The sequence below is a fragment of the Rhinopithecus roxellana genome, chromosome 18 (assembly GCF_007565055.1).
Source record: "Rhinopithecus roxellana isolate Shanxi Qingling chromosome 18, ASM756505v1, whole genome shotgun sequence".
Taxonomy (NCBI): Eukaryota; Metazoa; Chordata; class Mammalia; order Primates; family Cercopithecidae; genus Rhinopithecus; species Rhinopithecus roxellana.
Genome location: NC_044566.1, coordinates 94,729,288 through 94,754,839, shown reverse-complemented (window position 1 = coordinate 94,754,839; position 25,552 = coordinate 94,729,288). Strand labels below are relative to the sequence as shown.

Genomic DNA, 25,552 nt, shown 5'->3' with positions numbered 1-25,552 from the left:
TGGCCCCCTGTAAGCACCAGGCACTGTTACCTCTAATACATTCCTGTTTTGTTTTGTTTTGTTTCATGACCTTGACTACCTCCCACACATTCAAGAATAACCCCCTGTAGCTCTCTTAAGTTTTCTTTAGGTATCTTTCTACTCTCTGGTGCTCTGTCCTGTGAACTCGCATCCCTTTGGCCCCCCTGAACTCTCCCCTCCATCTCTTCCACTCATGGATTTGGCCACATCCTACCTGTGTTTCTTCTTCCTACGCCAAAGCCTGGAAACTCACTCAAGGCAGCAAGCTGGGGCGCTTACAGGGATCGTATTTCCATTTTCCTGTCCTTAAAGATCACCGTTTCTCATTGCTTGGTGTCCTGTGTTTTCAGATCTGTTGCGTTATATATATTCTCCATTTTTGGAGTTGTTTTATGTAGGAAAATAAATCCAGTTCCTGTTACTCTATTTTGACCAGACGTGAAAACCTCTAGAAAGTAATAGGTGTTTACAGGGAAAGTGACACTTAACATATCTTTTCAATATAACCAAATGTAAAATTAATAAAGTAAAATAATTTTTTAAATTACTTTGAAACAAATTATTACAAAGAATTCACAGTCAAGTTTTTTTGTTTGTTTCTTTTTCTTTTTCTTGCTGTGTCGCCCAGGCTGGAGTGCAGTGGCACGATCTTGGCTCACTCTAACCTCTGCCTCCCAGGTTCAAGTGATTCTCCTGCCTCAGTCTCCCGAGTAATTGGGACTACAGGCACCCGCCACCATGCCCAGCTAATTTTTTTGTAGTTTTTGTAGAGATGGGGTTTCACCATGTTAGCCAGGATGGTCTTGATCTCCTGACCTTGTGATCCGCCTGCCTTAGCCTCCCAAAGTGCCAGGATTACAAGTGTGAGCCACCACGCACTGCGCCGGGCTTTTCTTTTAGGAGTCAGCTGCAGAAAGACTAATTTGTTGCAGTGAGTTCTAGACACTGAATATTTTTCTATGACAAATATTTTCTTGGCTCCTATATATGTTACAGTTGACAGGTTGTTTTTGTCATATGCTGTTTTGGCAGTTAAGAAGAGAACTGAACTTTTGTTGAGTCCTTTAGCTTTGGAGGGAAGCATATTAGTCTTGGATTCAGCCAGACTTGATGTCAGATTCCAGCTGTGTGACATTAAGCAGCTCGAATAAGCTCTCTGAGCTTGGCTTCATTCATGAGTGAAATGACCACATTATTTTAAATATTAAATGAGAATGTGTGGAGCACTTACCCGCTCCCTGGCACACAGTGAGTGCTCAAGAAATATTAGTCCTTTCCCTGCCCCTTGTCTTATATCAAGTAACTGTTTATCTTTTAATAACACCCTTTCCAAAACACCTGAAACATTCCAGTTGCTTATGAAATCCACTTAAAATGTTACTCACCAAAATAACAGGGGAAAAAAGGATGTTTTCAGAAAGAGGAGAACAGCTTTGGGGACAGTGATTCAGCTTGCCCTGCCTTTGATACACATTGGCCTTAGTATCTCCTCTCACCTGAGAGTACAGCCACGCGCCGCATACTGACCTCATGGATGACAGACTGTGTGTACGATGGTGGTCCATTAGATTATAATCCTGGATCTTCACTGTACCTTTTCTGTGTTTAGATGCACGGGTAGTTACCACTGTGTTGGAGTGGGCTCGGTATTCACAGTAAGGGGCTGTGCAGGTTTGCAGCCTGACAGCAGTAGTCTACCTGGCCTAGGTGAGTGGTAGGCTATGCCACCTAGATGTGTGTAAGTTCACTCTATGAAGCTCACACAATGCCGAGGTCACCTAACGATGCGTTTCTCAGAGTGTATTTCAGTGCAAAGCAGTGTGTGTTCCAAACGGGGAAAGAAGCATTAACAAGGGATCAGAGACAAATCGGATTGGAGGAAAACAGGGTCCTGACTGAAATGGGCTCAAAGGCGGTATTGCAGCTGAATTGTGGAAAAACAGTGCTACGGGCTGAATTTGTCCCCTCCAAAATTGTGTATGTTGAAACCCTAACCCTGACTTCCTCAGAATGTGAGTGTATTCAGAGATTGTGTTGGTTTTTTTTTTTTTTTTTTTTTTTTTTTTTTTTTTTTTTTTTTTTTGAGGTGGGGTCTCCTGTGTCACCCAAGCTGGAGTGCAGTAGCACTGTCTTGGCTCACTGCAACCTCTGCCTCCTGGGTTCAAGCAATTCTCCTGCTTCAGCCTCCCAACTAGCTGGGATTATAGGCATATGCCACCACGGCCGGCTAATTTTTATACTTTTAGTAGAGATGGGGTTTCACCATGTTGGCCAGGCTGGTCTCAAACTCCTGACCTCAGATGATCCACCCACCTCGGCCTCCCAAAGTGCTGGGATTACAGGCATGAGCACTCAGCTTAAGTCTCTAAAGAGGTGATTAAGTTAAAATGAGGCCCTTGGTGTGGGCCCTACTCTTTAAAAGAGGCCACTTGGACACAGACACTGGAAATGCTCACACAGAGGAAAGACCAGGCAAGGATGCAGCGAGGTGGCAGCCGTCTGGAAGCCAGGGATGGGAGCTCTAGGAGAACCCACAGCCGCTGGCACCTTGAGCCTCCAGAATGGTGGGGGAATAAATTTCTGTAGTTCAGGCCATCCAGTCTGTGGTCTTTCGATATGGCAGCCTCAGCAAACTAATAAATACAGTAGGCCTTCAAACCCTGGCAGAAGTGCCTGGATTCAGTAAGCAGGTGCATCTTTGAATCCTACTGATGGGGAATGAGATTTCTCTAGAGGTCCATTCATTTCAGCCAGATGCCTTTCCAGTCAGGCCATGTGGATGTGTAAGTGTGTTCAAGAGATCAGCGGCATGGATTTCAGTGAGAACAGGGGCTACAGTTTGGTTGAAGGGGTAGGGGTTTGGGGTTAAAGAGATCATAACAAATGTGACCCTCTAGAGAAAGCTTATGGTGTTTCTGTTGCCTTTTAACTAATCTGTAACTGGTTTCAGTGTGCTTAGGATGCGGGATAAAGTGACGAGCCCGGGATGACCCAGTCCAGCTCTGCTCGCCTCCTCGTGACCCTCCCTGCATAGCAAAGGCCAGTGCTTTCACTGCAGTTGACTGGCAACCTCTTTTTTTCTTTTTGCTGCTCCCAGCTCATCCATTTCTAATGATTTAAGTCCAACGTGCCCCAGACCTTCTCCCTCAGCTCTGCGATCTGGCTGGGAAACAGATAGGTCCCCACAGGCCGTGTGTCCTCACCCAGCCTCGTTGGGTTGGAGTGTGATCGGCGCCTTGTAGCGTTCCCGCTGCGGAGCTGCTGAATACGCTGAGTTACCCAGGCCCATCTTGCGCTCCCAGCCCCATGTGTTATAAAACCACATGCTCCCTTGGCTCACATCGGCGCTTGTGTTTGATGCTTTCCACAGAAATGCCAGAAACAGAGGAGAGATGTTTAAAAACAATTCATAAAATAGGCAACCACACTGCCAAAGTGTCATTGATTCGTCCTGGGCAGTTTGCAGAAGTTTAGGCTGGTTCTGTGGCCACCCTGGCAGTGGTGAGAGAGTCTAGTGGTCGGGACAGTAGGCTCCCAGTGGGCTCTCTGGTTAACTCATGCTCTCAGGCAGCATGACTCTTTGGAAGCTTCTCCACTCTCCTCAATCCTCCAGCCCTCTGATTTTACAAGGGAAACAGAAGGCATCAGAGAGGAGTTTTCTTCTTTTCCTGACACAGAAAATGAATCTCCTTGGATCTGTCATTAGCCAGTGTCCTGGGTTTTAGAGCTCTGTCGTCGCATCATCTCAGGTCTCTTTGGACACCAGTCATCACCTCTTGCCCCTATTTTCAACCCCTCCCTTTCTTAAATACACCCAGGTCATTCCAATTAAAAACAAGTAAATGGGCTGGGCACGGTGGCTCACGCCTGTAATCCCAGCACTTTGGGAGGTCGAGGCAGGTGGGTTGCTTGAGCCCAGGATTTCAAGACCAGCCTGGGCAATATGGCAAAACCATGTCTCTGCAAAAAATATGAAAGTTAGCCAGGCCTGGCCTCATGCGCCTGTAGTCCCAGCTACCCGGGAAGCTGAGGTGGGAGCCCAGGCTCAGGATTGCCTGAGCCTGGGAAGTTGAGGCTATGCCACTGCACTCCATTCTGGGTGACAGAGTGAGACGCTGTCTCAAACAACAACAACAAAACAAGCAAATAAACAATACCCTTACCTGATTCCCCAGCCAGCTACCCCCCGTCCTGTTGCCTCTTGCTTCACAGCCAAGCTTCTTGATGAAGGCATTCATTCTCTTCCCCACCCACCAGATGTTCAGACCCATCGCTGGGTCAAGTGACCCGCTGAATCACTGAATCAAGGACTAGTTCTCATCTTCTGTGAGTTTGAGACAGTTCTCAGTATTCTTCCTTTGCGGACACTGTCATCCCACGATGTCCATGATACAGTTCTCTCCTTCCTTTCCTTCGCGCCTCCTCTGCTCCTACCTGGCTGTCCATGGTGGACGTATTGGCCAATGCTCATGCATTTTATTTCTTTAGATTCTATGCTGGCCATCTTATCCCACATGGAGTCAGGGTGGTGGCGACCTGTAAATGTGAGATGTCTTGCCTAGGCTTCTCCTCTGAGCTCCAGATGAATGTATGTCATTGTTTGTATACTGTCTCTTCCTGTATGATCCAGGAGCATCTCAGAAAATTAACATGGCTAGAAGCTCTCAGCCCCAGTCATCCTGCAGTGCTCCCTATCTCTGGAGATGGCACCAGTGTCTGCCCAGATGCCCGCTGCAGAAATCTCAGTGTCATTCCAGTTATTGTCACCTTCCTTCCTTGGGCGTCATATCCATCAGTGCATTCCACTGGTTTTTAGCACTTCAATTGTTCTTGAATCCACCTACTTTCTCAAACTCTACTTCTGCCATTCTGGTTCAAAATACCGTCCTGTCTTGCCTGGACAATTGCCAACAGCTCAACCTGCATCCATTCTTGTTCCTTCTAACCTGTTGTCATGCTGCCAGACTCATCTTGTAAGAATGCAAATCTAATCGTGTCCTCCCCATGGGGTAGGTCCTTCCCATTGTTTTAGGCTAAGGACAAAGCATCTGCTTGTGGCCTTGGTGGGGCCAGGCCTCTTCCTGACCCACCTGCCCTGCCCTGCAGCCATGGTGATCGTCCGGGCATCAGGACTAGGGTTTTTACTGTCTTTCTTCATAGATTCTGCTTGTCTTTCTTCCCTTTCAGATCTTAGCACAGGATCATTTTCAGGGAAGCTTGCTCCCTATCTCTGCTCCTTCCATGTGTATTGCATACATAGAGAATTTTCTGCATATTGTGGTGTTTTGACATCTTAAAAGACCTTTGTTGCTAAGAAGAGACGGCGGCTCCCAGTGCTAGCCAGTTCTTAGAGCTAGCAGGGCCCAGCTGGGGGTACCACCTTTGATATACGAAGAAACCAATCCAGGGCTGCCTCCTTTATCTGACCGGCCCATCCCTGGGAGCAATATTCCTCTGCCTGAATCATCTCAGCGCCTGGTCACAAGCAACTCCAGACCACTCCTATAATTCAGAGACTGCCAAAATTATTCCAACGAGCCAGTCCTAAACTGTGTACCCGGCCTTGCCCAGCCATGGAAATCTCAATAAAGGTCTAGGCTCTCCTGTGGCTCCTGTCTTTTGAATTTTTTTTTTTGAGACGGAGTCTTGCTCTGTCTCCTAGGCTAGAGTGCAGTGGCATGATCTTGGCTCACTGTAGCCTCCGCCTCTCGGGTTCAAGTGATTCTCCTGCCTCAGCCTCCTGAGTAACTGGGATTACAGGTGCCTGCCACTGTGCCCAGCTAATTTTCGTATTTGTAGTACAGACAGGGTTTCACCACGTTGGCCAGGCTGGTCTCGAACTCCTGACCTCATGATCCACCCACCTCAGCCTCCCAAAGTGCTGGGATTACAGGTGTGAGCCACCGCGCCTGGCCTGTCTTTTGATTTTTAATGTCTCTATGGTAATGTGTCATATTGATGTACATTATTCTACTTAATTTAGATTACTGTAAAAATGTTTACGATTATAAAAATGCTGCAATTAGTATTCCTTGTGTGTGCAGAAATGCATAATTTCCCAAAGTGAAATGGCTGGATAATACTTTTTAGGCCTTAGGTCCTGATTCTCTGATAAGTCTCCAGAAAAGTTGTACTAATCCACACATCTATCAGTAGAGTAAGATAGTGCCTGCTTCCCTGAACCCTGGCCAACTTTGGTTATTATAAAATATAAACATGCAAGTAAGCGTGTGTACAGCCATATCTAGATGGAAATTTAATGGGTGGAAATGGTATTTAATTGTTTTAATTTGCATTTCTAGTGCAAATTAGTCCTGAGTGTCAACAGTTTTCTGTTAGCTGTTGGTGTTTTTTCTTTGTAAATTGTATGTGGTTCTCAGCATGGTTTTCTAAAGGGCTGTTTCTCGTTTTCATATTTACTCATAAAACCCTCTTTATGTTAAGCGCATTAACTTAGTTTTGTCATATATGCAAATATGAGCTTCTGTGGAACCCTTTCAAATGACTAGAAATTCAATGGGGAGTTTAAAGAAAAAAACATGTGAAATGGGATGGTCAACTTACATTTCATTAATAAGGTCAGCAGGCTTCTCTCTTCCTTGAAAATTTTGTTACTCAAACTGTGTACCAAGAAGCAGATGTGTGAAAGAGAGTCTGGACTTTGAAGTTAGACAGACTAGATTTCAATCCTAGCAATGCCACTCTCGAGCTGAGGGACCTGGGACAGATTAGCCTCTGCAAGTCTCAGATGTCAGTCCTGGGTAACAAGAATCCCTCTGGCCTTGTCTGGAAAGGTCAGTAGCTTATCGGTAGCGCGTGGTGCAGAGGTGGTGGTCTGTAAATATTCATTCCCCTTCCGCATCCCTCAAAGATGTGTTGTTCTAGACACTTCCGTGTATTCTGTTTCAATAAGGAATGTATATATTTCACTCAGCTAGTAGTCACACATGAAATCATTCATTAATATTTTCCAAATAGGTAAATATGATAAACGTATAAATGAGAGTAGAAAAATTCTTAGTTAACCATGTGTATCTGAGTCTAGGAGCAATTTTAATTTTCAAGCTCAGGGATAATATTAGCAAATTAGGATCTGTTCTATAAAAGTGGTAGACAATGTAAGATACGGCATTCCGGAGAAAAATGGAACAGACGGCCTCATATCCTCAAAAATATTTTGGTTTTAAACAGCTTTAAACAAAATCTCAAAATACTTGCACTCTTTCATTGAGAACTTAGGTCTCAATCTGTTCTTTTTTCCCCTCTAGGTGTGGCTGGATCTCCTAAAACCCATTGTGAAACAGATTAGAAGTAAGTATATACCATATGTTTAATAGTGATGTGAAATCTGAAGCCAGACAGTTTCACGTCTAGACATCTCTTGCCCTGTGGCATGAAGCACTAGAAACGCACATTCTTCTACCCCATAATTGCTTTCCATCATCCACTAATCCATGTACTATTAAAATGTGTGTCTTCTGCAGTTTTAATGTGTAACAGTTTGGTAATCAAAACCAAACTGGTAAAATAAAATATCGTTTTGATTAACAACTGAAGCCTGCTATTATCTTAAACCCCAGAATAATTGAGCTTATCTTGTCTATGCCGTTGTTCCTTTCTGTCACATTCGAAGGGGAGAGGTGGAGCCATTTATTCATAACATTGTCTTTAGGTTTTTGGTCCTTCCTCTTCAAAGCCTGTGAAATCAGAATGCAAGTATTGTTTGGTTAAAAGGGTCGCCGAAAGTGTGTGTGCATGTGTGTGTGTGTGTTTTTCTGAGTAGCAAGCAGAACCCTGAAGGGAGCCTGGCATGTATGCATTTAGACTGTGTGTTGGAAAGAAAAGATTAAGGAATGTGCAGGAGAGGAACAAAGAAAAAGAATGCTTGCTTTTTCTCTCTCTTCTATGTCTTCACCTCTCTATACTTTGAGTTAAAATTCAGCATCTGGTCCTAATGTCATCCCAAATGGCCCTTCAATGTAGTCAGAGTCGGCCCTTCAGTGTAGTCAGAGTCGGGACAAAAATCTGAGAATACTGTATCCTTTTAGTTGAGCATGAAGCTTACAATACCTGAGGGATCGTTTGTTTGTCCGATTAAGAAACCCCACTGGGCCACTTACAGCAATTTATGTGGATATAATAAACACGCAGCACAATTTCTGCGTGGCCCTTGCACAGTTGAAATTGGTGTTGATCATCTACAATTTAAGCAGTTACTGCCAATGAAATGGCCATCATTTAATATTTGCTGGGTGTCCCGAACATGCCTGGCAGGCAATGACTAATGTTGGGGGCGAAGAGAAGCCCCCCGGCCTCATGGGCCCAGGTAGCATAGAGTCTAGAAGATTGACATTTGTCCCCTGCACGAAGGGAGCTGCTAACAGTGGGAAGGTGTATCTTTGGCTCAGACCTGAAGACAGAGTTGACTGTGGTCGGGTCAGAGCTGGAGCATTAGTACAGTTGTCTGCTCCATATGCTGTGACAGGCCACGTGTGACAAAGCTGTCACTTGGCATTGAGTGCTAGCATCTTCCTAGTTTCAAGTTTTCTAAGGATCTGAGTAGCCACTCAGTGAAAATTGCAGAGAGTAAGTAGCACAGCCTTCTCGTCTTCCTCATTTTGCTACTGTTGTTTTGTGCTCCAGAATTGACATGGAAGAGTTTGTTAATTTTCATGCCTTGTTTTTTTCCTCCCGATTTTGTATATATTGTCAACATCTTTATTTTATGTCTTTTTTGCATTTTTTAAACTTGAATATGTGATCACAGAAATTATAATACATAATAACTATTTGTATAAGGATTGTGAAAAGGAAAACAGACATGTTTTTCATTTCATTATGGTATCTTATATTTCATAGAACATAAATGTATTGCTGTCATTCCAAATGGCAGACCTTTTAAGATGGCTTATATTGTAGCTTACACATCAAAACAAAAAAACCCCAACCCAAATCCCAGAGGATGATGATGATGACTATTATTATTTTTGAGATGGAGTCTTGCTCTGTTGCCCCAGGCTGGAGTACAGTGGCACCATCTCAGCTCACTGCCATCTCCGCTTCCTGGGTTCAAATGATTCTCGTGCCTCAGCCTCCCGAGTAGCTGGGATTACAGGCGCCCGCCACCACGCCCAGCTAATTTTTGTATTTTGAGTACAGACAGAGTTTTGCCATCTTGGCCAGGCTGGTCTCAAACTCCTGGCCTCAGGTGATCTGCCCACCTTGGCCTCCCAAATTGCTGGCATTACAGGTGTGAGCCACTGTGCCCGGCTACAGATTATTATTTTATAGTCTGTTTGTCCTGTTTTCTTTCTTTTTTTTTTTTCTTTTTAATTCTGAAAAGTTACTCATCTTATTCAATCTCTTCCCTGCCCTCGCTCCCTGTCTACTTCCTGATTTTGTCTAAACTCATTGGTAAGAGGGTTTATAAGATACTCATAAAGGCCTTAGCTGGCTGAGACAAAGCCAGGGCCACGTCTGGTGTATGTTTTTCCCAGAGCTCAGAAGAGCACCAAAAGGCTGAAAAGATATTTGATGAACGCATTTGCAACTGTACCTTATAAATAGTTAAATATAATGAATTGCATAACTGTTGTACATTTTCATTATTTGGGTAAAAGTAGCCAATTAGATACATTTTTGAAGATAAACGACTTTATTTCAAAAAACCTAGATAAAAATTAAGTCTCCAGAGAAAAAGTTTAATAGCTCTATGTGGTACTTTGGTCATAGTATTTTTTTAAAACGGATCTCTCTTTCCCCACGATATGGAAGTGTGAATTAGTGACTGAACTTGGCCAGTTGTTAAGTGACTTGGAAAATGGCAGATGTGCTCTTGGGAGCTTGGAATGAGATGCATTATTTGTATTTGTAAAGCCTTTTTCTTTAACGGCATTTGAAACACAAGTCAATAAATGCTTTACTTCTTTTTCTTCTTCTTCTTTAGGGCCAAAGCATGTTGTTGTTAAGTTTGTGGTGAAATTCTTTCCGCCTGACCACACACAACTCCAAGAAGAACTCACAAGGTTAGTGGTTTGCAAACTGTGTATTTTTTTGCTACAGGGTACAGAGGAAAAGAGAAAATGAATGTTCTCAATTAATGACACAGACATTTTCATAATGTTTACTTGACCAGCATCTGTTCTGTACTGAGCAGTTTAACCTTCCTCTTTCCCAGTCCTGCTTACAAAATGGTGGAGGGGGAAGTACTGTTTTCCCTAAAGCCTGGTTTCTTTAAGCCAGTTGTGATATGAAGTGAATCCTGGGCTTACACTCTGTTGATATCATATTTTCCATCTTATATGTCACTCATATTTTCCATCTTATATGTCAATCATATTTTCTATCTTATATGTCAATCATATTTTCCATCTTAAATGTCAATCATATTTTCCATCTTATATGTCAATCATATTTTCCATCTTATATGTCAATTATATTTTCCATCTTATATGTCAATCATATTTTCCATCTTATATGTCAATCATATTTTCCATCTTATATGTCACTTCATGGACTGTTTTGGATGTGAATCTCTTCTGTGAAACCAACACGTCAACTCAGTTTATCTTTGCCGCTGCCGTGGGTGGTGGATTTGGCAGGAACCGGAGGTCAGTTCTTTTGAAAGTGGCTGAGTGGGAGAAGTGCAGGCGTTGAGTCAGACCTAGCTTCGGCCACCATCGTGCCACTTGCTGTGACGGGCCAGTTACTTTCTCCCTTTGTGTTGCCATTAATTCCCCTCTTACAGTGCAGACTCTAATGCTCACTTGGCGAGAGTGGTTTTGAGGATAAGCAGTATTATACTAGAGTAGCTGGGATCCAGTAGGGACACTGTAAATGGTAACTATCATCACCACCATTGTCACCACCATCACTGTTTTCATTGTCGTCACCATCACCATTGTCATTATCACCATCATCACATCATCACTTCTACTCATTTTATATATACTTTTTCTTTTTTTTCTTTTTGCAACAAAGCCTCTCTCTGTCGCCCAGGCTGGAGTGCAGCAATGCAATCTCGGCTCACTGCAACCTCCGCCTCCCGAATTCAAGCAATTCTCCTGCCTCAGCCTCCTGAGGAGCTGGGACTACAGGTGCATACCACCACACCCAGCTAATTTTATATTTTTAGTAGAGACAGCGTTTCACCATGTTGGCCAGACTGGTCTTGAACTCCTGACCTCAAGTGATCCACCTGCTTCAGCCTCCCAAAATGCTGGGATTATGTGCATGAGCCACTGTGCCCAGCCTAATTTTATAATTCGAGGCAAGACTGACAGTGTTCCAAAAGAGAGCAGAGCTGGCAGGAACATGTGTAGATAAAATGATTCCCTTTCAAGAGCATCCCTCAGATGGCACTAATCTGACCAGCCTAATTCTTATCACACATGGTTTTCAAGCAGTGACTGTTTAATATCGAGGCCATCACATCCTTCCTCATCCCTCTTAGTACAGAGCACAGTATCTTGGGTCATCATTGGTCATCATTTATCAAAGGGATGAAGACATAAATATATTAGCAATATTTATTAAGTGTGCCCCGTGTGCCAGCATTGTTCTGGGTGCTGGGAATGCAGTGATGACAAGACAAGAATACTCTCATGGAAACAGAGAAAGCGATTAAATAAACAGGATAATACCAGATAGCGGCAAGAACTCTTTAGTAATTGACGTAGGAGGATGTGATAGAGGTGCCTGGGTGATGACTTCAGGTTGGTTGGTCTGGGATGCCTCTTGAGGAAGTGAGAAGGAGCCATCAGTCATTTACTGAGAAAGAGCTTTCCGGAGAGATGGAGCAGTCAGTACTCTGCCCAAGGCGAGAGTCAGCTCCAAGCATTCAGATACATAAAGGAGGGCCAGCATGGCAAGTGTGTTGGGAGCACCATGGTGAGGTAGGAGAGAGGCTTGATGCACATAGTGTTGAAAGATTGGCTGCCGTGTGGATGTTTTGCGGGGAGAAGCAGAGTCCCGGGGCATCCTGTGAGGAGGTGGTCACAGTAGTCTATGCCATGATGGTGGCAAAGAAGCCGCCAATAGGTAGCAGTGGAAATGAAGGGAAGTAGTTGTGTTTGGAACAGGTACCAGAAGCAGGTTCACTCTGTCTTGGTGATGAGGTGGTGGTGGACTCTGAGGGAGGGAGAGGGAACACTTAGATTTTTGACCTGAGCGACTGGGGGGAGATGGTGTTAGGGGTTACTAAAATGAGAAAAGGATGGAGGGAAGTGGAGGACTGCGGGGGGAGTGGAGAGTCAGGGTGTTTCTGGCCAGGTCACGTTTGAGATACCTGTTAGATGTCCCATGACCACAGCAACGGCAGGAAGGACAACAGATACAGGCATGTGGAGCTCCGGGGAGACAGTGATGAAGACTTCCCACTGCTTTGTGTTTTCTGAACGAATTGCTGCTATTATCCACGTCCACTTAGAATCCTCAAATCAGCGAATAAGGCATAGGCAGCCAGGAATTGGCCACAGCCTTCTGGGAGCTACCTGCAGAGGAGGGACAGCCCGAGCTGCTAAGCCGAGCAGCACAGGAAGGAGGGCTGGCTGACTACAGGAGGGCCTTATACTGGGGCTGCTGGGTCTTGGTTTACTGGGGCTGGTTTTGCTGTCGTTGGCTCTTGGTTTACTGGGGCTGGTTTTGCCATCGTTGGAACCTGCATTGCCCTGAGCTCTGCGTGCTGAAATAAATCTAAGGCCAGGTCCAGCTGTTGGAGGAATGTCGTGTTTGGAATAAGCAGCATCAGTAGCGTGCCTTTTCTTCATGTGAATCAACAGGCCTCTTTCTTGCTCAGGAAGTTGGAGGCACAAATCCTGTATCCCCTTACCCCCCGTTTTTTTTTTCCATTAAAAATTCTGTTTTGCGGCCGGGCGCGGTGGCTCAAGCCTGTAATCCCAGCACTTTGGGAGGCTGAGACGGGCGGATCACAAGGTCAGGAGATCGAGACCATCCTGGCTAACACGGTGAAACCCCGTCTCTACTAAAAAAAAAATACAAAAAACTAGCCGGGCAAGGTGGCGGGCGCCTGTAGTCCCAGCTACTCGGGAGGCTGAGGCAGGAGAATGGCGTAAACCCGGGAGGCGGAGCTTGCAGTGAACTGAGATCTGGCCACTGCACTCCAGCCTGGGCGACAGAGCGAGACTCCGTCTCAAAAAAAAAAAAAAAAAAAAAAAAAAAAATTCTGTTTTGCAAATAGTTTTGCACCTTTTCAGTGTTTGTGAATCATTGTCTCTAGAGGTTTGCAGTTGTCTACCATTCTGGCCCTTGCTCTGAAACTCCATACAGCTTGTTACCATCAAGCCGCATGCGCCTGGCGCATTGCCAGCTCCTCTGTCAGTGCTGAGAAATTCCTCAAGTTATGCGAGCTCAGCTGGATGGAGCAGGGTTTTGTTGTTTTTGTTTTCTGGCACCCAGTGTGAACTGACATTTAAGAAGTCTTTTCCAAGGAGACAGTTCTTTTGGCTCACTGTTGAATAAAATTGATCCGAAATTCCTACGGTATTTATCGTCTCTCCATCACTCCCCACTTGGTACAAGGCATAGAGAACCTCACAGGGCCGATGTGTTGGGACTCTCGCATCTCAAATTTCTATAGAAGCAAAGATGGACTGACTATTGAGATTTCAGGTGCTGTTCTTTGGCAGATGGTGAATGAGGGGATGTTGGGAGAAGCTCCATGTCAGCTGTGCTTTGTGAGGAGGGATGCATATACAGAAGTGGGACAGACAGAGAAACTTGCCTGTGGTTCAGCAAAGCATAAGTGACTCTAGCCCCGTAGTTAATGCCTTGGGCCTCCAGGAATAGCTCTCTCAGCTTCCCATTCATATAGATAGGAGATTAAATTGCAGTCTGCTGTTAAACAAGAAGCTGGATTCCTTTCTATTTATTGAACTGCAAGTGGAATGCCATCCTATTGACAGCAGCACCCAGACATCTAGAAGGAGAAGCATATTGACTCCTGGGTGCAGCTTGAAAACAGCGAGTGGGGTCTTTGGAAAAGATGATCCCAGTTTTTCTTTTTTTTTTTTTTTTTTGAGATGGAGTCTTGCTCTGTCGCCCAGGCTGGAGTGCAATGGCACGATCTTGGCTCACTGCAACCTTCGCCTCTTGGGTACAAGTGATTCTTCTGCATCAGCCTCCCAAGTAGCTGGGACTACAGGCACGTGCCACCACGCCCAGCTAATCTTTGTATTTTTAGTAGAGATTGGCCAGGCTGGTCTCGAACTCCTGACCTCGTGATCTGCCCACCTCAGCCTTCCAAAGTGCTGGGATTATAGTCATGAGTCACTGCGCCCTGCCAGATGATCTCAGTTTTTCTTATTGCATGGCTTGGAATCACTTTCCTTGTGCCCAGTTTAGCCACCCTTTGTTCTTCCCCTTCTCTCTGGGCATCCCGTCTTCAGCTGGATCCAGCTTCTACTTGCCTGTGTTCTTATAGGTGAGGGGGCCCGATCAGAACGTGCTGCTCTGCGCCCTGCGTGTCCTGCTGAAGTGTTCTCTTAGACTGCAGGGGAATTGTAAATTGCTTATATTTAATAAGAAAAGAGAAAGAGAAGATGGTGGTCTTCCAGATGAAATAAATTACTCTTACTGAAAGCAAGCCATCAAATAGGTGTGATGTGTGTGACTCTTGTTGTCCCTAGAAGTGAAGTCCCTCTGTCCGCTCCTGCCACAGTCATTGCCACTCTTCTCTTCCTGCCACCCTTCTGCTAAGGAAACTTGATGGTATTTTGAGCGCTTTATGTTTTCATTGTGTTTTCCGGCTTAACTTTATTTAGTGCCCACCAAGTAAAACTTAGCCTCTGGCTCTTGTGAGACTGATTGGAATCGCTTCAGTGGACAGTACTAAAGGTGTTGCAAAATCTCTAAAGTTAGCATCGCGGCCAGCGTGCTCAGCTTACAGCTCATGGTAAGAAAAGTGGACAGAGTTAGTACCCAGGAAGCTACTTCTCACGTTACAAGGGCCTTGGAACAGGAAGAGGCCACGTAATCAGGGGAGCCACATTCTTCCTTCAGCCTTCAAAATAGCCATGTACCCTCCTAGTAAATGTGTGCGTTTTCAGAACCTGATGCCATCTTGCAGCCCTTTTGCGATTGTCACCAAAGGCCCCCAGAGCCTGCCAGACTCTGCCCATGCATTTGTCCCTGAAAACCTCTTTGTGAACACAGAACCTCATGTTTGAAATGATAAATGGTAAAATATTCAGAATGTCATTTTAAAACGTGAAGCCTTCCTATTTAATGAAAAACCAGCCACACCGATTAGAATTAAAACCTGTAGCTCTACAAAGTGTTGGGCTCAAAAGACAGTAACTATAATCCAGCATGATAGTTTGTATTCCGTCCTACCATATGCGGTTTAGATTGTTTTATATTCTCTGCTTTTCTTCCTTTGACTTTCCAGAGACAGGCAGACACACACACACACACCCTCACACACATACACCCCCCACCCCCCCACCCCCACACACACAGAGACAGAGCGAGAAAGGGGGTTGGGGGAGAGACAGAAGGGTAGAGCAAGAGAACAGGAATAAAATTAGGGAGGTCAGAGAAAGGCCTACTGGTAGGTCTGTAGTCTGTAGGGTGCTTTTTGCTGATTATACAATTGCTGCTGTGGTTTTTTAGTTCTTAATAATAAAACTTCGTAAATGACTTAAAATGGATTATTCTTTTATTTTTAAAAACTGCCGACTTTTATTGAATATTTTTGTTCTAATAGTGTTTTCCATGTATCTTATTTAATTCTTATGGAAACCTCTGTGGCTAATACTGCTAAAGGCCCTTTTGAAAATCAGAAATACCCTTTCATTATTATAATAGTGGTAAATATACATTGTAGAAAGTTAGAATAGACATATGAATACGATGAAGAAAGTAGAAGCGCTGCATTCCCATTGCCCATCAGATTAGTAAGGTAGCCTTTCTGAATTTTTCTATGCATGCATATGTACTTTTCATCTCATCTAATACATTGGCCATATTCAAATTTCCCTATTTATCCCCTAACTGTCCTTTATATCTGTTTATTCTAAAATAAGGTTGGCTAGGCACAGTGGCTCACGCCTGTAATCCCAGCACTTTGGGAGACGGAGGCAGGAGGATCTCTTGAGCCTAGCAGTTTGAGACCAGCCTGGGCAACACAGGGAGACCTGTGTCTACAAAAAAGTTTAAAAATTATCTGGGCATGGTGGTGTGTATCTGTGGTCACAGTTACTCAGGAGGCTGAGGCAGGAGGATTGCTTGAGCCCCCAGAGGTTGAGGCTGCAGTGAGCAGTGATTGCACCACTGCACTCCAGCCTGGAAAACAGAGCAAGACCCTGTCTCAATCGGTCAGTTAATCAATTAAAAACAGATCCACTCCAGGACCACATATTGCATCTAGTTAATATGTCATCCAGGCCTATGTAGGTTAGTCCCTCATTTTCTTTTCCTCATGATAGCATCTTGTTGAAGAAATTGGACCAGCTACAATATCCTACTTTCTTTGCCTGCTAGCTTTCTTATGGTGCTGTTTAACTTGTTCCTGTATCCTTTGTATTTTTCCAAAACTGGAAGTCATAGTCTGTGTTATGCTGCTATAAAGGAATACCCGAGGCTGGGTAATTTATAAAGCAAAAAAGTTTATTTTGCTTATGATTCTGGGTGGCTAAAAAGTTCAAGAGTGGACATTGGCATCTGGTGAGGGTCTCAGGCTGCTTCCACTCATGGTCGAAAGGGAGCCGACATGTGCAGAGATCACATGATGAGAGAGGATGTGGGCAGAACGGGGAGGTGCTAGGCTTTTTGTAACAACCAGCTCTCACAGGAAGTAACAGAGTGAGAACTCAGTCACCCCCAAGGGGGAGGGCATTAGTCTATTCATAAGGGATCCGCCCCAACGACCCAAACACCTTTCACTGGGTCCCACCTCCAACATTGAGGATGAAATCTCAACATGAGATTTGGAGAGGAATGGAAATTCATCCTGGGGCTTGACTGACACAGTTAAACATTTGGGCTGGAGTCTGTCATAAGTGATGTTGCGTGCTTCATATTTCATTAATGATTAGAGATAGTTCATTGCATTCAGGTGGTGACATTCTGATTACTCCATTGCAGGTAAAGTCATGTTACTTTTGCCCTGTGTGAATTTCCAGTCCCCTACATGGTTTTTTCACCCATTGATAATCCTTGCTGGAGTCAGTAATTTCTTTAGAGTTTGTGGAATGAGGATTTTCTAATTCTTTTATTCTTGCTATGTTATAAATTGGCACTTACAATTTTTTGCCAAATACTTGAGGCAAAATTTTACTTTATGGGAGATAAACCTGTAAAACCTTTCTTCAACTTGTTGGCTATCCTGAAACACCCTTTCCTCTGGCCAGGCAGCTTACACACTCGATTCTTTGCTTTGGGTTACCAATTTTAGATAAGGAGATGCTTTGATCTGCCTGGAATCTACTGTGTCTCCAAGGCCCTATCTCTCTGTCCTTCCAACAGGTAATTGTTTTTTGTTGTTTTTGTTTTTTTTTTTTTAATTTTTGTTTGTTTTTTTTTTTTGAGACGGAGTTGCTCTCTTGTCACCCTGGCTGGCGTGCAATGGTACGATCTCAGCTCACTGCAACCTCCGCCTCCCGGGTTCAAGTGATTCTCCTGCCTCAGCCTCCTGAGTAGCTGGGATTACAGGGGCGCGCTATCACACCCAGCTAATTTTTGTATTTTTAGTAGAGACGGGGTTTTGCCATGTTGTCCTGGCTGGTCTTGAACTCCTGACCTCAAGTGATCCACCCGCCTCGGCCTCCCAAAGTGCTGGGAGCCACAGCGTGAGGCCCCAACAGGTAAATGAGGGACAGAATCTGATTGCAAAGGGTGCTACTGAGAGGACACTGTTCTCAGGCAGCAGGTAAACTAGATTTCTAAAAATCAGTTTGTATCATTATTTTCACATCCATTATAACATTGTACAGGTTTGGTTTGGTTTTGTCTTGTTGTGCCAGGGCAGTGGGGGTGGTATCTATGACTTTAAGTATTTATCCTTTGTGTTACAAGCAGTCCAATTATACTCTTTTTATTATTTTTAAAGTATAATAAATTATTATTGACTATAATCCCCTGTTGTGCTATCAAATATTAGAGCTTCTTCATTCTGTCTCACTCTTTTGGACCCATTGACTATCCCCATTCCCTCCCACCTGTTACCTTTACCAGTCTCTGGTAACATCATTCTACTCTGTCTGCTCCATGAGTTCAATGGTTTTAATTTTTAGCTCCCACAATAAGTGAGAACATGTGAAGTTTGTTTTTCTGTGCCTGGCTTATTTCACTTAACATAGTGACCTCCAGTTCCAATCATGCTGTTGCAGATGAGAAGATCTCCTTGTTTATGGCTGAATAGTAATCCACTGTGTATACGTACCCATTTTCTTTGTCTGTTCTTCTGTTGATGGACACTTAGGTTTCTTCCAAATCTTGGCTGTTGTGAATGGTGCTGCAGTAAACATGGGAGTGCAGATATTTCTCTGACATACTGTTTTCCTTCCTTTTCAGTCTACACCTAATAGTGGGATTGCCGGGTCATATGGTAGCTCTATTTTTAGTTTTTTCAGGAACCTCCAAACTGTTCTTTATCATGGTTATGCTAATTTACATTCCCACCGTTAGTATATAAGGGTGTTTTTCCCGCCATATCCAAGCATTTGTTATTGCCTGTCTTTTGGACATAAGCCATTTTAACTGGGGTGAGATGATATCTCATTGTAATTTTGATTTGCATTTCTCTGATGATCAGTGATGTTGAGCACCTTTTCATATGCCTGTTTGCTATTGCACAGTTTTTACTTAATGTCTTTGATTTACAAATATCTTTTTTCTCTTACACCAAAAATGTTGACATGCTTAATACCATAATATAAAGAAAAGAATTGCGGGCACAGTAGGTCATGCCTGTGATCCCAGCACTTTGGGAGGCTGAGGTGGGCAGATCACGAGGTCAAGAGATTGAGACCATCCTGGCCAACATGGTAAAACCCTGTCTCTACTAAAAATACAAAAAATTAGTTGGGCATGGTGGCGTGTGCCTGTAATCCCAGCTACTCAGGAGGCTTAGGCAGGAGAATTGCTTGAATCCGGGAGGCAGAGGTTTCAGTGAGCCAAGATCGTGCCACTGCACTCCAGCCTGGCGACAGAGCGAGACTTTGTCTCAAAAAAGAAAAAAAGATAATGGATTTTTACAAATCTGGTGACTGGGTCTTACGGAAGTAGTTACACCACAAAAAGACACTCCTTGTTTTTCTCATTTCATTGGCAATCCTCTGACTCACCATAATAAATTGCTGTTACTGTCTGAGCCATAGAACCATGTTAGAGTATGGATGAAGGATTCTGTTAAAAAAAAAAAAGGTGAATATTTCCTATACCCTACAAAAATACATAGCGTACTAGGTTATGGTCTCACATTTTTATGGCTCTCTCTCCCCATATAAAATGAAACATACTATTCATACTGTGAAAAGATGGTAACATATGTTTCTTTGTATTTTGGAGGGAGATATTTACACTGTTGGTGAATGGCAGCTGGAATCCATTCCAGCCCATGCAGACTTCCTGGCTGGGGTTTGCAACCTTCTCCTTGGCCTCTCACAGTGAGGCCAGGTTCCCGGAGACCTCATGCCCTCTTTGCCTGACGCCCAGCTCTGTCGATCTTCGCAGGTACCTGTTCGCGCTGCAGGTGAAGCAGGACTTGGCTCAAGGCAGGTTGACGTGTAATGACTCCAGCGCAGCTCTCTTGATTTCACACATTGTGCAATGTAAGTTCTATTTGTTTCCTTTGAAAATCATGTTTGAAATAACACAGTGATCCGATTGATGGGAAAAAAATCATATCCACCAAAAAAGAAAGTGTCAATATCTTTGTGTTATTTTTGCTGTTCATTTGAAGGCCTGCGGGTGGAAGAGAAGAACCATGCTCCTGATGTCATTTAATACGCATATCCCCAAATGTTAACTCTTGTACTTTCTGTTCAGGTGTTTGTCTTTCTTCAAGGACTAGTACACAGTTGATACTTCATTTGTCTCAAAGGATGAGCTTGGATGGATGCTTGCCAAATAGACTAAACTTGTTCTGTCCTTTTCGTGGATTTAAACTTTGTCATTGAATATGGCATAGTCGCCTTAAGACATAATACTGCCACAGATTTCACTTCTCTCTAGAGATTCGTGCTCTCCAGAATTCAGTAAATCAAGACTCATGCTGGATTAATGGAGCTGAACCCCGGATGTTTCAATTTGCCTTAATACAGACAAAGGATAAATCAGATTGTGCTCATCTCAAGGCTTGCTGACAAGCCACCTGGGTGTTTTTTCCCTCTTGACCAAGGCAGAAATTACTTGAAATAAAATATACACATTATGTTTCAGAAAGGTAATTGTGAGTATAACGCTTAGTGTATAAGCACTACTATGAAGGAAAGTTGTGTTATCATATCACCTTTTACATTTCCACTGTATATGAGTCTCATATAATCAGTCCCCTCCTATCCTGATATGTGCCTAGTTAACTAGATTTACAAAGGTTTATAGGAAGTATCACTCTGAGTAGTCAAAAAATTGCCTTAGTCTAATACAGTAAGGTGTTACAGTAGATGATACATATCTTCTTGTTTTTTGAATATGATCACTTAATAGATAGGTGTTTTCTTACCAATTTGAAAAAAATGACATGGGCAAGAAAAAAAAATAAGGTATCTTTACTAAGCCTGACCATGTGCCAGCACTATATACATATATATAAAATCTCATTTAATTGTCCTAACAGCCCCCGAGATCAAGTCTGTCATTATCCTGATTTTACAGGGGAGGAATCCTTAGCACAGAACTTAACGTAATTTTTACCTTTGGAGGGAGAGGAGGCTTTGAGTCTGGCTGACCTGATTTCTGTTCATTGGTTGGTGACCCTGGCAGGTTACTAACCCCCCAGCCTCCATTTCTTTTGGAACATGAGAATAATAGAATCTTTTTCATAAGGCTGTAAAAATTAAATGGTAGCATATACAGTTGTCCGTTAGTATCCATGGGGTATTGTCTGCAGGACCTCCAAGGACACCAAAAACTGAGGATGCTCACGTCCCTGAAATGAAATGGTGTCGTATTTGCATATAACCTACGTATATCCTCCCATAGACTGTAAATCGTCTCTCGGTTACTTATGATAATGAATGCACTGTAAATGCTATGTAGTTACATTGCATTATTCAGGGAATAATGACAGGAAAAAATATCTTAGATGTTTGGTACAGATGCAGTATTTTTTCTTAAGTATTTTCAATCCATGGTTGGTTGAATCCATGAATATGGAACCCACAGATACAGAGAGCCAGCTGTACCCAGTATCTGCTGCGTGCTCAGCAAACATTAATTTCCTTTATCCTTATTCACCTGCAATCCTCCTTTTCCAAACAACATAAAACTTTAAAACTTCCTTCTTGAAATAGTAACGTCATAAAATGTCTCTGACCCTTGGCATTTTGTAAGCAGAAGAGAAACTGACCTTACTCAAAGATTCCTGATGCCATTTAGTCGTGTACTTCTTTCCTCCTATGTTTTTTTCTTTAAAGATCTGTTACACTAAAGAGTAGATTTTGGCCAGGCGCGGTGGCTCACCCCTGTAATCCCAGCACTTTGGGAGGCCGAGGTGGGCGGATCACTTCAGGTCAGGAGTTAGTGACCAGCCTGGCCAAGATGATGAAACCTTGTCTCTACTAAAAATACAAAAATTAGCTGGGTGTGGTGGCGGTGGGTGCCTGTAGTCCCACGTACTCGGGAGGCTGAGGCAGGAGAATCGCTTGAACCCGGGAGACACCCCACTGCCCTCCAGCCTGGGCGACAGAGTGAAACTCTGTTTAAAAGGAAAAAGAAAAAAGAAGAGTAGATTTTAAGTGTTCTCACCATATATATATATATATATATGGGCAGTAATACATATGTTACTTAGCTTAATTTAGCCATTTCACAATGTATACACATATCAAAAGATGATGTTCACTATAAATATATACCAACAGAATCTCTGTCACCCAGGTTGAAATGTAGTCTGTCAATCACAGGTCACTGCCACCTCGACCTCTTGAAATCAGGCAATCCTCCTGCCTCAGCCTCCCAAGTAGCTGGCACTATAGGTGCGTGCCATCAGGTCTAGCTAAATTTTTCTTTCTTTCTATTTTTTTTTTTTTTTTTTTTTTTTTGTAGAGCTGAGGTCTCACTATGTTGCCCAGGCTAGTCTTTTTTTTTTTTTTTTTTTTTTTTTTTTTTTTGAGACGGAGTCTTGCTCTGTCACCCAGGCTGGAGTGCAGTGGCCAGATCTCAGCTCACTGCAAGCTCCGCCTCCCGGGTTTACGCCATTCTCCTGCCTCAGCCTCCCAAGTAGCTGGGACTACAGGCACCCGCCACCTCGCCCGGCTAGTTTTTTGTATTTTTTAGTAGAGACGGGGTTTCACGGTGTTAGCCAGGATGGTCTCGATCTCCTGACCTCGTGATCCGCCCATCTCAGCCTCCCAAAGTGCTGGGATTACAGGCTTGAGCCACCGCGCCCGGCCCCAGGCTAGTCTTAAACTCCTGCGCTCAAGTGATCTTCCCACCTTGGCCTCACAAAGTGCTGAGATTCATAGGCATGAGCCACCATGCCTGACCAATATGTATAATTTTTATTTTGTCAATTAAAGTGAATTAAAAAAATAAAGATCTGTTAACAATAGTGAATTTCACTTGCATATCTTGGAGTAGAGATTTGCTGACATCCAGAAAACCATGGTCTCAGTCTAGTATACCATTTTCCCTCCCAGAAACCAGCAAGTGGCTCAAAATCCCCAAAGAATCTTCCCTTCTCGAAAGGCAAATAGATGGGTTCAGAAGTTCCCCTGCTGTTCACATGGCATTTGACATACAGTCATGAGACACACAGTATTCTTAAAATCTTACGATATGTGTAAGGCCCCATTTCTGCATTTTTAAGCATCCCATGCACTCAGTCATGAAAGGAGGCATTTCATAGAATCTTCTGTGGATTGTGTCGTGGTTTCAGTTATTGGTGATTATTGGTAAGGTATAAGGGGTCAAGTCATCTCCCTTTGGCAGAAACTATATTACCCTTAATGGAAAATTATCTCTGGTAAGCTGATGTTTATCTTATCCGTCTCTGTACACACAAGCTGATGTCTTATTTTCCTGCCTTCTTTCGCTTGAATACATGGACTCTTTAAGATAGTCTGTATTTTTTCATTTGTTCCTCCATCACTGGCCTTGTATCTTCCCTGCAGTATTTTGAACTTTCAGTTTTCTCTAATTTACTGTGGGTTGACTAAGAAGGACAAACTGATGAAGGGAAGAATCATCTACTAGTTGACCCTGATGTAAAGGTCGCACGTGGGCAGCATGGAGGCGAGGCAGGGCTGCGTTTGTGCAGGTCATGTGGTCCCTGCTCTGAGGGTTCTGCGTGGTAAGGTGGGTTTGTCCATGCCTGGCCTCTGGGGAAGTTCCATCCATTTATTAAAATCACAGGATTTTGGTTTGCTGCTGTTTTTCCTGTTAATTATTTTGCTGAGTAGACTGCTAAGGAATGTAGTACATGCATAAGCTGATGTGACATTTTCAGCATAAAACATGTAAAAAATAGGAAGTCAGCTGGGCGCAGTGGCTCATGTCTGTAATCCCAGCGCTTTGCGAGACCCAGGCAGGAGGATCTCTTGAGGCCAGGAGTTCGAGACCAGCCTAGGCAACATAGCGAGACCTCGTGTCTACAAAAACAAAATTAGCTTGAGGCCGAGAGTTCAAGACCAGCCTGGGCAACATAGTGACAGCCTGTCTCTACCCCCCAAAAAATAAAAGAATTAGCCAGGTGTGGTGGTATGTGGCAGTAGTCCCGGGTACTTGGGAAGCTGAGATGGGAGGGTCACTTGAACCCAGAAGTCAAGGCTGCAGTGAGCCATGATCGTTCCACCGTACCCCAGCCTGGGTGACAGAGCAAGACCCTGTCTCAGAAAAAATAAAAGGAAGTCAGATCTTGAGTATGTGTCTGTTTTCAAATTCAGAAATTTAAGGAGCAGCCTATTTCCATATTTCAAAGAGGAGAGATGTGAGGAGCGAATAAGTTTCATAGTCATGTCACTGTGGAGTGACGGGAGGGCAAGAAAAGATAAGCGACCCAGAAGAAAAGAGAATTAGGTGTCCCCACCCTGATGCCAAAGGAAAAACGAGCATTTGGCTATCTCTATGTGGAATGATGGGAAAGAGTGTGTTCTGAGAATCATAGGAATTAAGAAGCCCAAACATAAAACTCAAAGGACATTTCGGATTTAAGGAATTCCTCCATAGACAGTCAAAGCTCATTATTCTCAGATTCTGTCTTTGCAGATTTGCTTATTTACTTGTAGCCCCCAAATGAACCCTCATGCGCTTTCACGCTCATTTGTGGATATGCCCAGGATGGTGAAAAATTGTAGTCACCTGATGTGGATTCCTAGTGGAGGTCAAACGAGGCAAAGCTCTGCCTTTTGGTTTTTTTCTCGTACTGTTAATAAGTATCCTTTTTATGGTCTATTTAGTGCCACACTTCTCGCGTTCTTGTGCATATTGTTGGTGATTTCACTGTTTGAAACAGTCCCCAGGCGTTGTGCTGAAGTGCTGTCTGTGTTGTGTCCCCGTGTGCTGCGCCATCTGCCTGATAGAGCAAATGTGTGTTAGGTAAGCGGCGTTCAGGCATGAGTTCAGCTGCTCTTGGCCATGAGCTCAGTGTGAAGAAATTGGCAATGTGTATTTAAGATGGCTTTCAACAGAAACACATATAAGACACGGCCAGTTAACTACAATGTTGTTTCAAGACTACTGTAGGAACCTCACCCCGTATTTTCCCTAGGAGAAATGATTCAGGAATGGCTAATTCAGTGTTTATGGGAACCTTATAGATCATAACTGCCTCGAATAATGAGCATCAGCTGCATTTCCTTGGGACCAGATAGAAGGAATTGCAGAGAAGCCAGGCAGGCCCTCTATTGTCAAGGCGACAGATAATGATGGCCGTATGACCAGGCATGCCCCCATTTCTGTGCCATTTTCTGTGATGGAGGGTGGCAATTTTACTCTATTTAGGAAGAGAGAGATCAGTCCAGAAAAGGCAATTAGGAAATAGTGTTGTTGGTGTTTCGGATGATGAGGAAGCAAGTAAGGGAGGGGTTCTTCCAGTGCCCCAGCTGCTGCCAGGTGTGGTGGCATGGCTTTGTGCAGAACAGATATGCTCAGTGGCTATGACTGATGGCAACACCCAGGCCATGTCCTGCTTGATTATTGGAGTGCATTGCCCTAGGTGTGACAAGCTGCTTCACGTGACAGAATGAAAGGTGAGTTTCATAGCAACAGTTCCCTTGGTTTTTATCGAAACAGCTGGGCTCTAGTCATTAGGCTATTTTTTATTAAGCTTGTTTTACGGTATATGTGATACAAAGAAAAAGGTGTGCTGTCTCAGAGGTGTAACAGTGGGTGTACACACTGACCTTGAGCT

General features: G+C 43.7%; 1 protein-coding gene across 1 annotated transcript in view; it reads left to right on the top strand.

Annotated features, from left to right (window-relative positions):
* Positions 1-25,552, top strand: part of FARP1 (FERM, ARH/RhoGEF and pleckstrin domain protein 1) — a 283,330-nt gene that overhangs the window by 190,270 nt on the left and 67,508 nt on the right. Inside the window, 3 exon segments of the mRNA XM_030922251.1 lie at positions 7,290-7,332; positions 9,968-10,046; positions 19,714-19,811. Of these exon segments, the coding sequence (XP_030778111.1) occupies positions 7,290-7,332; positions 9,968-10,046; positions 19,714-19,811 (220 nt within the window).